General features: G+C 34.3%; 1 protein-coding gene across 2 annotated transcripts in view; it reads right to left on the reverse strand.

Moving 5' to 3' along the window:
• The window catches only part of LOC113513475 (galactokinase-like), a 38,065-nt gene extending 29,373 nt beyond the window's left edge, over window positions 1-8,692 (reverse strand). Inside the window, exons 1-2 of one of the 2 annotated variants that reach the window (XM_052903457.1) lie at window positions 8,513-8,692; window positions 278-445 (exon numbers count right to left, since the gene is read on the reverse strand). In XM_052903457.1, coding sequence (XP_052759417.1) covers window positions 278-445 — 168 coding nt within the window. In that variant the 5' untranslated portion in view covers window positions 8,513-8,692. Of the gene's footprint in view, window positions 1-277; window positions 446-8,280; window positions 8,356-8,512 lie in introns of those variants that run through there. The other variant, XM_052903456.1, reaches the window with a different exon arrangement.
• Between the last annotated feature and the right edge of the window lie 5,026 nt (window positions 8,693-13,718).

Here is a 13,718-nt window from a genome sequence, read left to right on the forward strand (position 1 = left end):
TAAAAATTTGCTCCGTACAATAGCGTCCCCAAGATACCAACTAGCGACGTTATTTCACTATATAGCTAAAAGCTTACGTTGAGCAAAAATACTTTAACGGTTAAATCTCTAGAAAGCAACTTAGAATGACAACCAAGCTCGTCAGCTCGATGCCGCCCGCCTGATGGAAAACAGCGTCGTTCGTCTATAAATAGAGGCATTTAGCGCAAGTGTCACAGCGCATATATACCTATACCTAAATATATATGAAAATATAATATATTCTGTCAATATTTACCGCAGGCAACACGTATCCTTCACAATAATCAATGTGTTCGCCAATAAGATTGACGCGGCCCGGCGCGCTGGCGGCGGCGACTGGCTCGCGACCAAACGTCGCGACGTATTTGTCGCACGCCTGTCGCAACAGTGTCGCCGTACCAACAGGCAGTATCTCGTTATTCATCTGTTGAAACACACAATATTTACGTCAATATCCAGAACATCACGTTGCTAAGATAGCCTGAGAAAATCTAAATATACTTATAAGACTAATTTTTATAAGATTACTAGCTGACCCCGTAAACGTTGTTTTACCACTTATTGCGAAATATAAAAATCGCGATTAAAATACAGGGGTTGATCGTAAAACGGTGAAAATTTGAGGTTGTATGTATTTTTCAATGCTAAATCATAATAAAATAAAAATGGAAAAATTTGTCAAAAAAAAATGTTTTGGGAAGGGTCTGAGAAAATCAAAATATTTAAGACTATTTTTTATAAGATTACTAGCTGACCCCGTAAACGTTGTTTTACCACTTATTGCGAAATATAAAAATCGCGATTAAAATACAGGGGTTGATCGTAAAACGGTGAAAATTTGAGGTTGTATGTATTTTTCAATGCTAAATCATAATAAAATAAAAATGGAAAAATTTGTCAAAAAAAAAATGTTTTGGGGAGGGTCACCCTTATCATTGAGGGATATGAAAAATAGATGTTGGCCGATTCTCAGACCTACCCAATATGCACACAAAATTTTATAAAAATCGGTAAAGCCGTTTCGGAGGAGTTTGGTAACAAACACCGTGACATGAGAATTTTATATATAAGATTTCTCTGCAAATATTCTCTAGTTTTTAATAATTATGTTTTAGTATTCAAGCACGGACGTAAATTTAAACTAAAATATATAAACTCGTAAATAACTTCACCTCTATGTCTACCATCTTCATGTACTTAGGTTACCACTTTCCAGTTTAAGTTGCATATAAAATCTATTACATGTATATTTTGTAACGTTTAAATTGATAAAATTTAAAACACGAGATCTATGGACTTTGTATCTCCAGACTCTCTACACTTGAAAGTAGATTCGAATTCCTATTGTCATTAAACCATATCACAAAATGTGATCACAGATTCTCAGAAAACGCCTTAAATGAAATAAATAAAAACAGAGGCCCTACCATGAAATATTTTCCGAAGTTTCGAAGCCGAATGAAACACAAATTTGATGTTAAAATTACATATGTACATATGTATATACATACTGTTTAAAAGATTAAAAATGTTAAAATATCGTTTCTTTTGACTTTTATAGTAGGATTTATATCGGACGAAATATTAAGCTCCATTTACTGGGCCGATATCGGTATGAATAAAAACGTGAAATTGAGTCCAAAATCGGAAATTTCATTTCATGGTAGACCTCTAGATATTTAATAAAGAATTTGTAAAGCTTATTTACCAAGTAACAGATCACAAACAGCAACTGTATTGAGACAGCCAGTTCTATTTTCAAATACGGTATTTAATAATGATCTTTCGTAAAGGCAGTCAAGTAATTAGTTATTTAAAACCGTGTGTAGTAAATACATTTTTTAATATTTTTTTAAACGGACCTTCATAATGAGGAGGTTCTGAATTTCTAAGACTTTTTCTGTGATTATGTTGGGCGATTATGTTATTATTATGTCGAATGTAAGAATGCAACATCCGGGGCCCTCTTGCGCCACCTCTTGTTGAGTAGCGGTGCTTCTAGAGCTTGCTACTCGAAGTGAAAAAATGTATATATAGTAATATTGCTCACCTACCACAGTTGATAAAGTTTGCTCCCATTTATTATTTATTATATATTAATTTGTATGATATTCAGTCGGTATAAAGATTACTATTTACAAGTAGTAATATTTACAAGTAGTAGTTTATTTCATATTTTTGCAAGCAAAAAATTTTACGAAGCAAAGTTTGTATGTAAACACGCGACTCTGCGTTCTTAATACAAACCATAATGAATATCTGAAACGTCTCCTCATATGTCGACTTACGTTTGACTATGTGTGTGTATGGGAAGGGGGGCGTGGTCTTTTTTTTTTTGATGGGGGAGTGGCGTGCATCCACGTGGTCTTTTTTTTTTTGATGGGTGAATATGGTATGGTAACCCCGCCTGCGCTAACGGGATACGCTGGCAGAGCACCAGTGAAGGGTGATAGATGAGAATGAAAACAGGCCAGTTAGTCCATCATGATGAATTCATCAGGAATTAACCATGATAGTTTCCAGGGAGAACCGCGAGGAGGTCGACCTGGTTGGGTATATTGCTATTGTTTTGTATGCAACTTAGCAAATAAACAAACAATAGCATTCTATATTAATTTATATTGATTAGTACTTGGATTAAATTCTTTTTTCCAGCGTCACATTAGCATATTTATTCCCTTTAGCCGGAGAGATGAATTAAGATACAAAGGACATAATGTCATCGGCTAGACACTAGATTGTTCAACGGAATATGTAATTATTGTTTGCCACAGTTATCAACTGATATAAATAAAACAATGCGACGACGGACGATTAATTAACATATTTTTTATTATAAACTTTTATTTAAGTAAGCCAATGCGATAGGAAAGATTTTTTTATAACCTTAATTTTACTTTTAGATATAGGCTTTATTATAAGTCTTGTAAACAATTTTTATATATTTATTTAAACTTTATTGACCGATCAAATGTGAACGGTACCAAAGGTGGACTTGATGGTATAGGCATATATGAATTTACAGGGTACAGAGGAATAACATCTGAGACCTCAGGAATGGCAACGCATGGGGGGTATCATGGGCGAAGCAGTATACTCTGTTATGTCCATGGTGCTGCTCATGTCTATAGGCGACGGTAACCACTTTCTATCAGATAGGCCGTCGGCTTATTTTCCATTGTAAATTGCATAATAAAAAATTGGCATTCTCTACCAGTCAACCTTTACGATGTGCTCAAGATAGATGCTACCAGATACTCGATTTTAACATTTTTTTATATATTTATAACCGCTATCATTCGGAAATATTATAAGGAATCTAATCATTCTCCATAGGAGGGAAAGAGATTGTTAGTAATGGGGTTATTTGACCCCATTATTAGCAATATACCCTGTCAGGTCGACCTCTAATTGGTTCCCCCTAGAAGAAAGATTATTGGAAGAGCTAACTGACCTGCTTTCATCCTCATCACTCATCTATCACTGGTGCCCCACCAGTATATACCGATAGCGCAGACGTGGTTACCATACCATTATCACCCATTAAAAAAAAACCATTCTGGACTTTATACCAATCATCAAATATATCGCAAGCAGCGGAAGTCGCGGGTAAAAACTAGTACAGAATATTCGTAACCTTATATACACTTATCATGATTGACTGATTTTCTTTGTAATAAGAAATAATCTTCAAGAGTGTAAATTATCACAGTAATAACACAAATAATCTTGTTATTTCTGATGTGATGTGATAAGCATGTTCAATTGTTTGTACACTTTATAATCCAGTCGAAATGGTTTTTTCATGTTTATTTATTTATTAGATTTATTTACCAGAGAGTTATTGTAGTTGCTGGCGGAAGACCCAAAAAAAAAACAATTTTATAAATATAACTAAATTTAATTCTAAAATTAATTATTACAATAATATGTCTCTTCAGATCGATGTGTGATCCGTAAGTGAAGTTATATCAAATCAAACATAAAGGAAATGGGTATTTTTGCTGCGGGAATTGAAATGCTGACTCGACGCAGGTGTCTTTCTCGGTAGCGCACCTTCTTGCGTCATGCTAGGTGGTCCGATCCGATCGCCGTTGAGGTTGTGTCGTAATACTTGATAGGTATCTACTATGACAAGAGGCAGATAAATCTAATAAATGAATAAACATTTGGTGATGTTTTAATAGGAACGCTGCTGCCTATCCCTCGATCATTAATTTCCCTTAGTCACCTTACGACACTCACGCGAAAGAAAGAGATGGTCCATTCTATACCGGGACCACAAGGTGAAATAATTACTTATACTTAGAATTTTTTATGCGACTTCAAAAGTTGGCTTGCCCGATGGATAGTGGTAACCGAAGCCACGATGCATTACTATATTTTAGGACTATATTATATAGATTGAAAAATTATCTAATTTTTATTACTACTAATAAAATGTAAGAAAAATCACAATAAAAAGAAAAAAAATTCATTTTGTTGGTAATGGTAGCCGCCTCAGCTATTGCTATATATGCACACCTCCAGCGAGATGTACCTATAAAGCGCTGATTTTCAGGCGGCCCCTTAACTTCTTTAACTTTACCATGCGTGCGAGTCACCAATACCCATTTCCCGGATGGGAGACTCAATAAATAAATTTAAAAAAACATGACCAAAACTAAAAAGAACAAACTCTGAATAAATTATAGCAATCGACAATGACAGTACCATACTAAAATTTTAAAATTAAAAAAAAAAAAACAAGAACGTGATACGTCAGTTTCTCAGCTGTTTATTATGACTCCGTACCCTGTAATTTCACAGCCACATCAAGCCGAAACACAGCCATGAAAGCACAGCGCTTCATCTCAGAAACATGAACAGGACAGCGGTACCCAGACAAATTTTATACTAAATCTCCTTCTGGCAAATATTTTTCTAACTTAATATTTTTTCAACGCCTCCTCTTTTCTGTCATTGTACAAATACGTGTTTCATGTGTTTCAACCGTGAAGCAGTTGTGTTTGCATGGCTGTGTTTCGGTTTGAAGGGTGGGATATGGCGTGAATTTACTGGGTACAGAGGAGTAACACCTGAGTCCTCAGGAATGAATGTACTATTCATGTCTATAAGCGACGGTTACCACTTTCCATCAGGTGGGCCGTCAGCTTGTTTGCCATTCTAAGTTGTATAAAAAAAAAGTCTATCTAAGAGATTCCTATCAACTACTGGAGTAGTACTTCATTCTCTATTGTCAAGTGAGATTGAATTATCCATTGGATTTCATTCGACAAATCGATAGTTAACCACCAATATCTCCTAACTGACATTTATGAAATAGATATAGACATTTTTTGTATCTATCTCCTTTTTAACGTTACTTAGAGAACAATTTACGAGTAACATTAATATATTGAGAATTCAATTAATCCGCTTTTCTATTCCATTGTATTTGGAATAAATCCTTTGTGTGATAAATTTTCTGTGACACTTCTAAAATTATATTTATGTTAGTTAGGGGTTGTTGGCAGTTAACCGTCAAAATTGTAATACTTCTTTCGTCTTTCAAACAATCGAGTACATACGTTCCCCTGCGCCCACAAATCACGGCGCATCGGTACAACAAATCTAATACCTAAGCCAATACTAAAATATGTACAGTCAGCAACTAATTATTTTTATTGGTATTTTTTTTTTATTTATTTATATTCATCATAAAAACCAAATTAACATACAAACATATTAAAAATCACAGAGACTTATTTTGAATGCCATATACTCTTACTACTACATGCTTACTATAATAACAATAATAATTTATTTTCCAGAAACATAGTTACGTAATAAGATGTTAGAATTTGTTTTTAATGCTCAGTACGTTTGGCCATATATACTGTTTATGTCTACAGATGACGGTTACCACTTTACATCAGGTGGTCCGTCCGTCCGTCCGTCCGTCAGGTGGTCAGTTCGCCATTCTAATAATATTTATCAGATATCAAAATACATAGTTTATACAAACATTAATTAAACGTTAAAATACTATAATAATATAATCTTATGTATATATATATATATATATACATGATTTTTAATAATCTTAATCTATTATATTTACGCACTGTTAATGCCAACTGTACCTAAAAAGACATTTCTTGTAAAAGCATCGAATTATAAAAAAAAACTACGCAAAAGTATACGTAAATAACAACATTATTTCTATTCTTTAAGTTAAAAGTGGCAGATTATATTAGATATTTTGCAAATTCTTAGAAACAACAATTTATAAACAGCATGTCTTCAAGTTCAGGCCTCCATTTTCTTTAGATATATTTGAAATAAGAATGTTTCTCTGAATATTTATTATGTACTTACGAGTTATAAGATTTTTATTAAAAAAAATCTTTAATCTTGAATGTACACTGGTGAATTGATGAACGATATTTCGTAGGTATCTTACATAAATACCTATTTACATATCTTACTTAAATAGCCATTCACATATCTTACTGAAATATCTATTTACATACCTTACTTAAATACCCATTTATATATCTTACTTGAATGCCCATTCACATATCTTACTTGAATACCCATTCAACTATAACTATAATAACCCTTTTTTATAATCTGTATCATTCTTTGGAGGGAACAATAAAGAGTTTTCATTCATTCATTTAACATGGGAGCAAACCATAAAGATTAAAAAAATGCTTGTTAAATCGACTTAGAATGCCTTCTCATGGAAGTAGTTTTAAAACATATTTTGAATAGTTTATGTTAATTTTGTGGACATTTATTTATTTATTCTTTTATTACGTGTGTGCTGGTGATAGAAAAAAATATCTATCTGCAAATTTTGTAATGATCTTCAAATTTATTGTAGGATCACCACTTATCAACAATTTAGGATCTCATTAACGTTAGCCTAATATCTAGGAGGGCTTATTTTTTTGGAATGGATGCAAATGGAATGGCAACCGACCCTGCGCTTTCGGTATATGCTGGCGGGGCACCAGTGACAGATGATAGGTGAGATGAAGGCAAATCAGTTGTGTCATTGTGAAAAATTCGACGAGAATTAAGGACGATGGTTTCCAGGGGGAATAGCCTATTACTAACAATCCCTTTCCCCTAAACATAGAGTAGGTAATTATGTTACTAGTATGGTAGGTGCGCATTTTCTAAATTGATCACGATACTCGATCCAAATGCCATTACATTATGGTATGTATTATTATTATTTTTTTTTTATTTATTTATTTATGGCAACAAACAGTCATTTACAAAATAATTAACAACAATATACATTACAGTTTTAGAACAATAGACCTAACAGTGCCAATAACAGTATTTTTAAAACACAAAGATAATTATTTATGAAGTCCCATGGAAACACGCATGAAATTTAGCAACAAAATCCAAGGTATTATATATATATATATATATATATATATATATATATATAATATTATATAGTTATTTCTCGATAAATATTTTAAAAAATATTTAGATACCTACTTGCAAGATTCAGAAAAAAAGATAAAACTCTTTCTTTGAGAGATTTGTTATATATTTTCTTAAGTTACTAAACATTTAAGAAAAATCACAACATAAGATTTACATTTAATGTAAATCTTATGTTGTAATGTAACATCTTTTAATTTTTATAGAATATCATTTAACATTAACCAGGTCAATATTTATGATATAAACATATATTTACAGGGGGGAAAGGATTGATAGTAATGTGGACTACCAGTCCCATTGCAATATACCATGTAAGGTCCACCTCCAAGTGGTCCCCTCTGGAAACCATCGTGCTGAATTCCAGGTGTATTCATCACGATGGGCTAACTGACTTGCCTTTTCATTCTCACTTATCATCTTTCACTGGTGTTCCACCAGCGTTAGTGCAGGCGGGGTTACCATTCCATTTTTTTATACAACTTAGAATGGCAAACAAGCTGACGGCCCACCTGATGTAAAGTGGTAACCGTCGCCTATAAACATGAGCAGTACCATGGACATAATAGAGTACACTGTTTCGCCCATGATACCCCCCATGCGTTGCCATTCCTGAGCACTCAGATGTTATTTCTCTGTACACAGTAAATTCACGCATATCCCACCCTTCAGACCGAAACACAGCCATGCAAACACAACTGCTTCACGGTTGAAACATGTATGTTTATGTATGTTTATTAAGAACTTTAATATAATTGATAATTATTAAACCTAAACAAATTATTAAACAATATTCTTAATATTTACACAAATGTGGACTCCATAAGAATCAATTTTAAACCAATTGTACCGTTGATTCAAACTCATTGTAAAACGCACTAACACACACAAACAAAACACATAAACACTACCTACTTACGCAGATTAAAATACAGTTGTTTTTAATCTTATCATTGTACGTATACCTAACTTCATTCTTAAAAGAAATATGTCGTTTAATCTGTCATTAACCAATCTAGTTATTTAAGTACAAACTTACCTTATTTTTACAAACAATAACCAAACAATAAGTCACTATAACACTACCGAACACTCCAACGTAGTACGTTTATTTGTACGCACATGTAACAGTGGAACTAGACCGATTCATTGTAATATTATTGCTCTTGTTCGTGCTAAGTGCTCGTGATAACACTCGTCACCCGCCATTTTACATCACTGTTATCTCCCACAATAAAGGGAATTACACGATACAAAATTATTTAGTTTATTTAATTCAATAGATTGAGAATAACAATATATAATTAAATAACAATAATTTGATTAATAATAAGTCTTTTACAAGTATTAAATGATAGAATTCTCAACATTTACGATATTTAATTGTAATAAATTTATTTATTTATTCTTTATTGACCACATTACAAAAAAAAATGTACGGTACAAAAGGCGGACTTAATATGTACTATATTAAGTCCGCCTTAAGGCGGACTTAATATGCATTCTCTCCCAGTCAACCTTGGCGAAACAGAAATTTAATTATGCGGTTATTATATTTAAGTATCACAGCACACACAATAAATTTATTCATAGAATTGGCCGTGTGATCCCGGCGTAGAATAGGCCACCCCTTCCTTTCCTGTCGGTGCCGTAAGAGGCAACTAAGGAAGACGAAGGATGAGCAGCGTCCCTCTTAAAACACCTGTAAAACCTAATTGCGGTTACCAATCCGCCTGCCAAGAATGGCAACTACTGGCAAAACCTCTCAAGGCTGATATGATGATGATGATGAATTCCTAAAATTATATACATACTTATGTACACTAATACCACTATCGAATGAGACTATCAATAAGTTTCACAAATTTCGAAAATGCGTAATAATAGCTTCTTTCTTTCTTTTGACTTCGGTTTTTTAAGACTACCGTTAGTCATAAACATATCTATTTTATTGCTGATATCAATTATGTAAATAGATGTTTTATTTTGGAAATTAAAATGGGTATGCATCACTTCGACTAAATTTAGTATTGGCTACTTTTTCATATAAAGTAAAACCTACTATCTTAGGTAGGGGGGAAAGGGATTGTTAGTAATGAAGACTGAGAATCCTATTGCTAGCAATATACCCAACCAGATCAACCTCCTCGCGGTTCTCCCTGGAAACTATCATGGTTAATTCCTGATGAATTCATCATGATGGGCTAACTGGCCTGTTTTCATTCTCATCTGTCACCGTTCACTGGTACTTTGCGAGCGTATCCCGTTAGCGCAGGCGGGGTTACCATACCATTATCACCCATAAAAAAAACTATCTTAGGTAACTACCTATCTTAGGTATTAAATTATTTTGCCACTTTCTTTAAAATTAAAAACATATCATATAAAAGAAAGAGACAAAACAGTTCAATAGCTAAAATAGGTTTATGAGACGTTTAACGTTATTATCAATAAGAGCGTAACGGTATGAAATCTATGCAACCAGTTCATTCTATTTGAAAATTTTACACAATACAGTAGCTAGATCTTTTATGACTTCTCTCGATATCTATATTTTAAGCATATTATATTTTTTTCTTTCGTCATCTATTTTGACACAAACAGTTCTTAAAATATATTCATTTGTTTACCTTATTATGTTGGTAATTTTAAATGGTTACATAGATTTATTTGTTTAGTCAATTGTAAAGGCAGTGGCAACGTTTAAATAATTAATATTGATTTAAGAACTATAGCTGCTGAACTGATTTTCATAACATTCCTATGGGATAATTTTTTAAGAATATCCTTACAGATAAAAAAAAATTAAATCGGCTTACAACTAATAGATTTATGCATACCTGATACTCTGTGAAAAATAGGTGAAGAACGAAAAAGTTATCTTGCGTTATTGGTATACGCTGGCGAGGTACCAGAGGTTTCGTGTAACAATTATGTCTTTAATAGACTAATGATAATCGCTTCATTAGTAATTAAATATCTATTTCCGTCTAAAAATATAGTAATAGGGAGAAAGGGATTGTTAGTAATGAGATCTAACAGAGCCATTACTAGCAATATACCCTAAAGTAAAAGTCGACCTCATGGGGGGAAAGAGATTGTTAGTAATGGAGACTAAAAATCCCATTGCTAGCAATATACCTAACCAGGTCGACCTCCACGCGGTTCCCCCTGGAAACTATCATAGTTGATTCTTCATGATGAATTCATCATGATAGGCTAACTGGCTTGTTTTAATTCTCATCGATCACCCTTCACTGGTGCTCCGCCAACGTATCCCGTTAGCGCAGACGGGGTTACCAATCCATTTTCATCCAACAAAAAAAAATTGTTCGACCCCCGGGGGGGAGGCATTGTTAGTAATAGGGTCAAATAGCCCCATTACTAGCAATATACCCTGTCAGGTCGACCTCCTCGTGGTCTTTCCTGGAAACCATCGCGGCTAATTCTTGTTGAATTCATCGGGATGGGCTAACTGAACTGCTTTCATTATCATCAGTCATCTATCACTAGTGCCCCGCCAGTGTATACCGATAGCGCAGACGGAGTTACCATACCGTTATCACCCATTAAAAAAAACAGGTCGACCTCCACGCAGTTGCTCCTGGAAACCATCGTGGTTAATTTTTGAAGACTTCATTACAATGGGCCAACTGATCTGCTTCATATTCACCTATCATCTCTCACTGGTACCTTACCAGCGTATACCGGTAGCACACGCGGGGTTACCATTCCATTATCACCCATTAAAAAAAAACATAGTGATGGATGTTATCTAACAGCCAAGTTTAGTATATTGCCCCCTTGATATCAGTTATCAGTTGGTATTTATAGATAAAAAAAAACAGTAAATGTAAACAAAATCAGAACTAATGCTTATAGTTCTGGTTTTAAAGTACCCATAGGTCATGTGGCATAAATAACACCTTACTTATTCTTTTTTTTTTATACGACTTAGAATGGCAAACAAGCTGACGGCCCACCTGATGGAAAGTGGTAACCATCGCCTATAGACATAAGCAGTACCATGGACATAACAGTACACACACATAGATACTGTTTATGATACCCCCCATGCGTTGCCATTCCTGAGGACTCAGATGTTATTCCTCTGTACCCTGTAAATTCACGCCATATCCCATCCTTCAAACTGAAACACAGCCATGCAAATACAACTGCTTCACGGTAGAAACACGAATGGGACAGAGGTACCCAAGCAATCCACTTTTGTACAAAGTAAATAGTAAATTCTGGTATTCATTTACAAAGGACACATTTACAAAAGCCGTATGGTTTTGGCATAGAATGGGCCACATTTTATTTTCCCATGGGTCTCGGAAGAGGCGACTAAAGGAATTGAATGGTTAAATGTTAGACAGCAGCGTTACTCTTCAAAACACTACTAAAGCTTAACTGCAGTTACCAACTGCAGGTGGCAACTAGTGGCAAAACCCTCCAATGGGGATGCCTGTGTTCAGCAGTGGACAGTTAAAGGCTGATATGATATGGTAAAAGACACATGGACAGACAACATACAATTATATGTGCGCAATAGTAGTTTAATGTTTATTTTTTATACAACTTAGAGTGGCAAACAAGCTGACGTCCCACCTGATGGAAAGTGGTAATCGTCGCCTATACACATGAGCAGTACCATGAACACAACAGAGTATACTGTTTCGCCCATGATACCCCCCACGCGTTGCCATTCCTGAGGACTCAGGTGTTATTCCTCTGTACCCAGTAAATTCACGCCATATCCCACCCTTCAAACCGAAACACAGCCATGCAAACACAATAAGCCAATAAGAACTAACCTACTTCAGCACGCTCCCTTAACTCACGCAGTACGGTTACTAAATAATATTATAAACATCATTGATATATTTAGTAGCAGCCTGCCAGAGATATTAGAAGCGGCTCACAAATATCTAGAGTCGGGTTAAACACATTTATTATAACTTTGTATGTTAGCACACTAGGTTTATAACATTGATTTGGCTTTTGCTGTTATAATGTTGTAATTATTTTTAAATAGCAACCCGCTCCGGCTTCGCACGGATACAATGTTGATACTAAATAGTGCCGCCGGCCCCCTATTACATTACGACATTACATTAGAAACCTCTAAAATTATCAGTGTTCCTCTACAGTATTATGCGTGTATTATATACATAAACCTTCCTCTTGAATCACTCTATCTATTTAAAAAAACCGCTTCAAAAACCGTTGCGTAGTTTTTAAGATTTAAGCATACATAGGGACGGATAGACAGCGACAGCGACTTTGTTTTATACTATGTAGTGATAATGAATAAATAAATATATAAATAAAATGTGTACATATAAAAATCCCATATCACGGTATTCATTCTCACTAATTAACTTAGAAAGAAATATTTAAATTAAACTGTGTCCATCTGATGGCATAAAACAAATATTAATAAAAGAAAAAAAAACAATCGTAAAAATCACAAATAGAATTTACCAAACAATTGTCTCTGTTCTTAACTCTTAAAATGAAACATTCAAATCAATTTTTGTCACGTTCCCTTCGCTTAGATACAAACAATGTCTTTGCTGCAACAAAATGAAAAGGATTTGGAGCATTCTTTTCATTTCGTTTCAAAATTAGATGTTACTGACAGGCTGTGAATCGTGCAGATTGGAGACGTTGCCGAATTCTTTTGAAATATTCCAAATTGTCTGTAAACATACGAGTATAATGCAAATTCCATTTTTGTAACATCATAGTAATAAGTACGGCAGGATTTTACTGTCGGCCAGAATTGGCCCGTCTCGACTATTCACTAGCAATTGAACCATGGTTTCCATAAGGATCGCGTAACAAGGTCCCGGTTTCGATACCCAGTCAAGCACATTTCTTTATACTTCTTTGGTGACAAACAAGCATACAGGTATACCGATAGCGCAGGTGAGTTTATCATTACATTTAGGGTATACCATACCTTACCTTAATACCTAAACGTTTTTTGAAGAATCTCATACTGTAATCTCAAATAAAACCTTATCAGAAACACTACAAATCTTAAGAATGTACGAGAGGAACCGTACATTATCTGGAACTGGTCTGATTATGATGCGAGGTTTTATGAGTTGATGCGAAGATAACATAGTTGTGGGCAAATTCTCACAACAACAATTTCTCACAACCCAGCATAATATTATCTGTGTCACACAATACTTTAATCCTATTGTTTGTTATATTTTGTTTTAAAAATATAA

The sequence above is a fragment of the Galleria mellonella genome, unplaced genomic scaffold (genome assembly GCF_026898425.1).
Source record: "Galleria mellonella isolate WM207_F2 unplaced genomic scaffold, CSIRO_AGI_GalMel_v1 utg139, whole genome shotgun sequence".
NCBI lineage: Eukaryota > Metazoa > Arthropoda > Insecta > Lepidoptera > Pyralidae > Galleria > Galleria mellonella.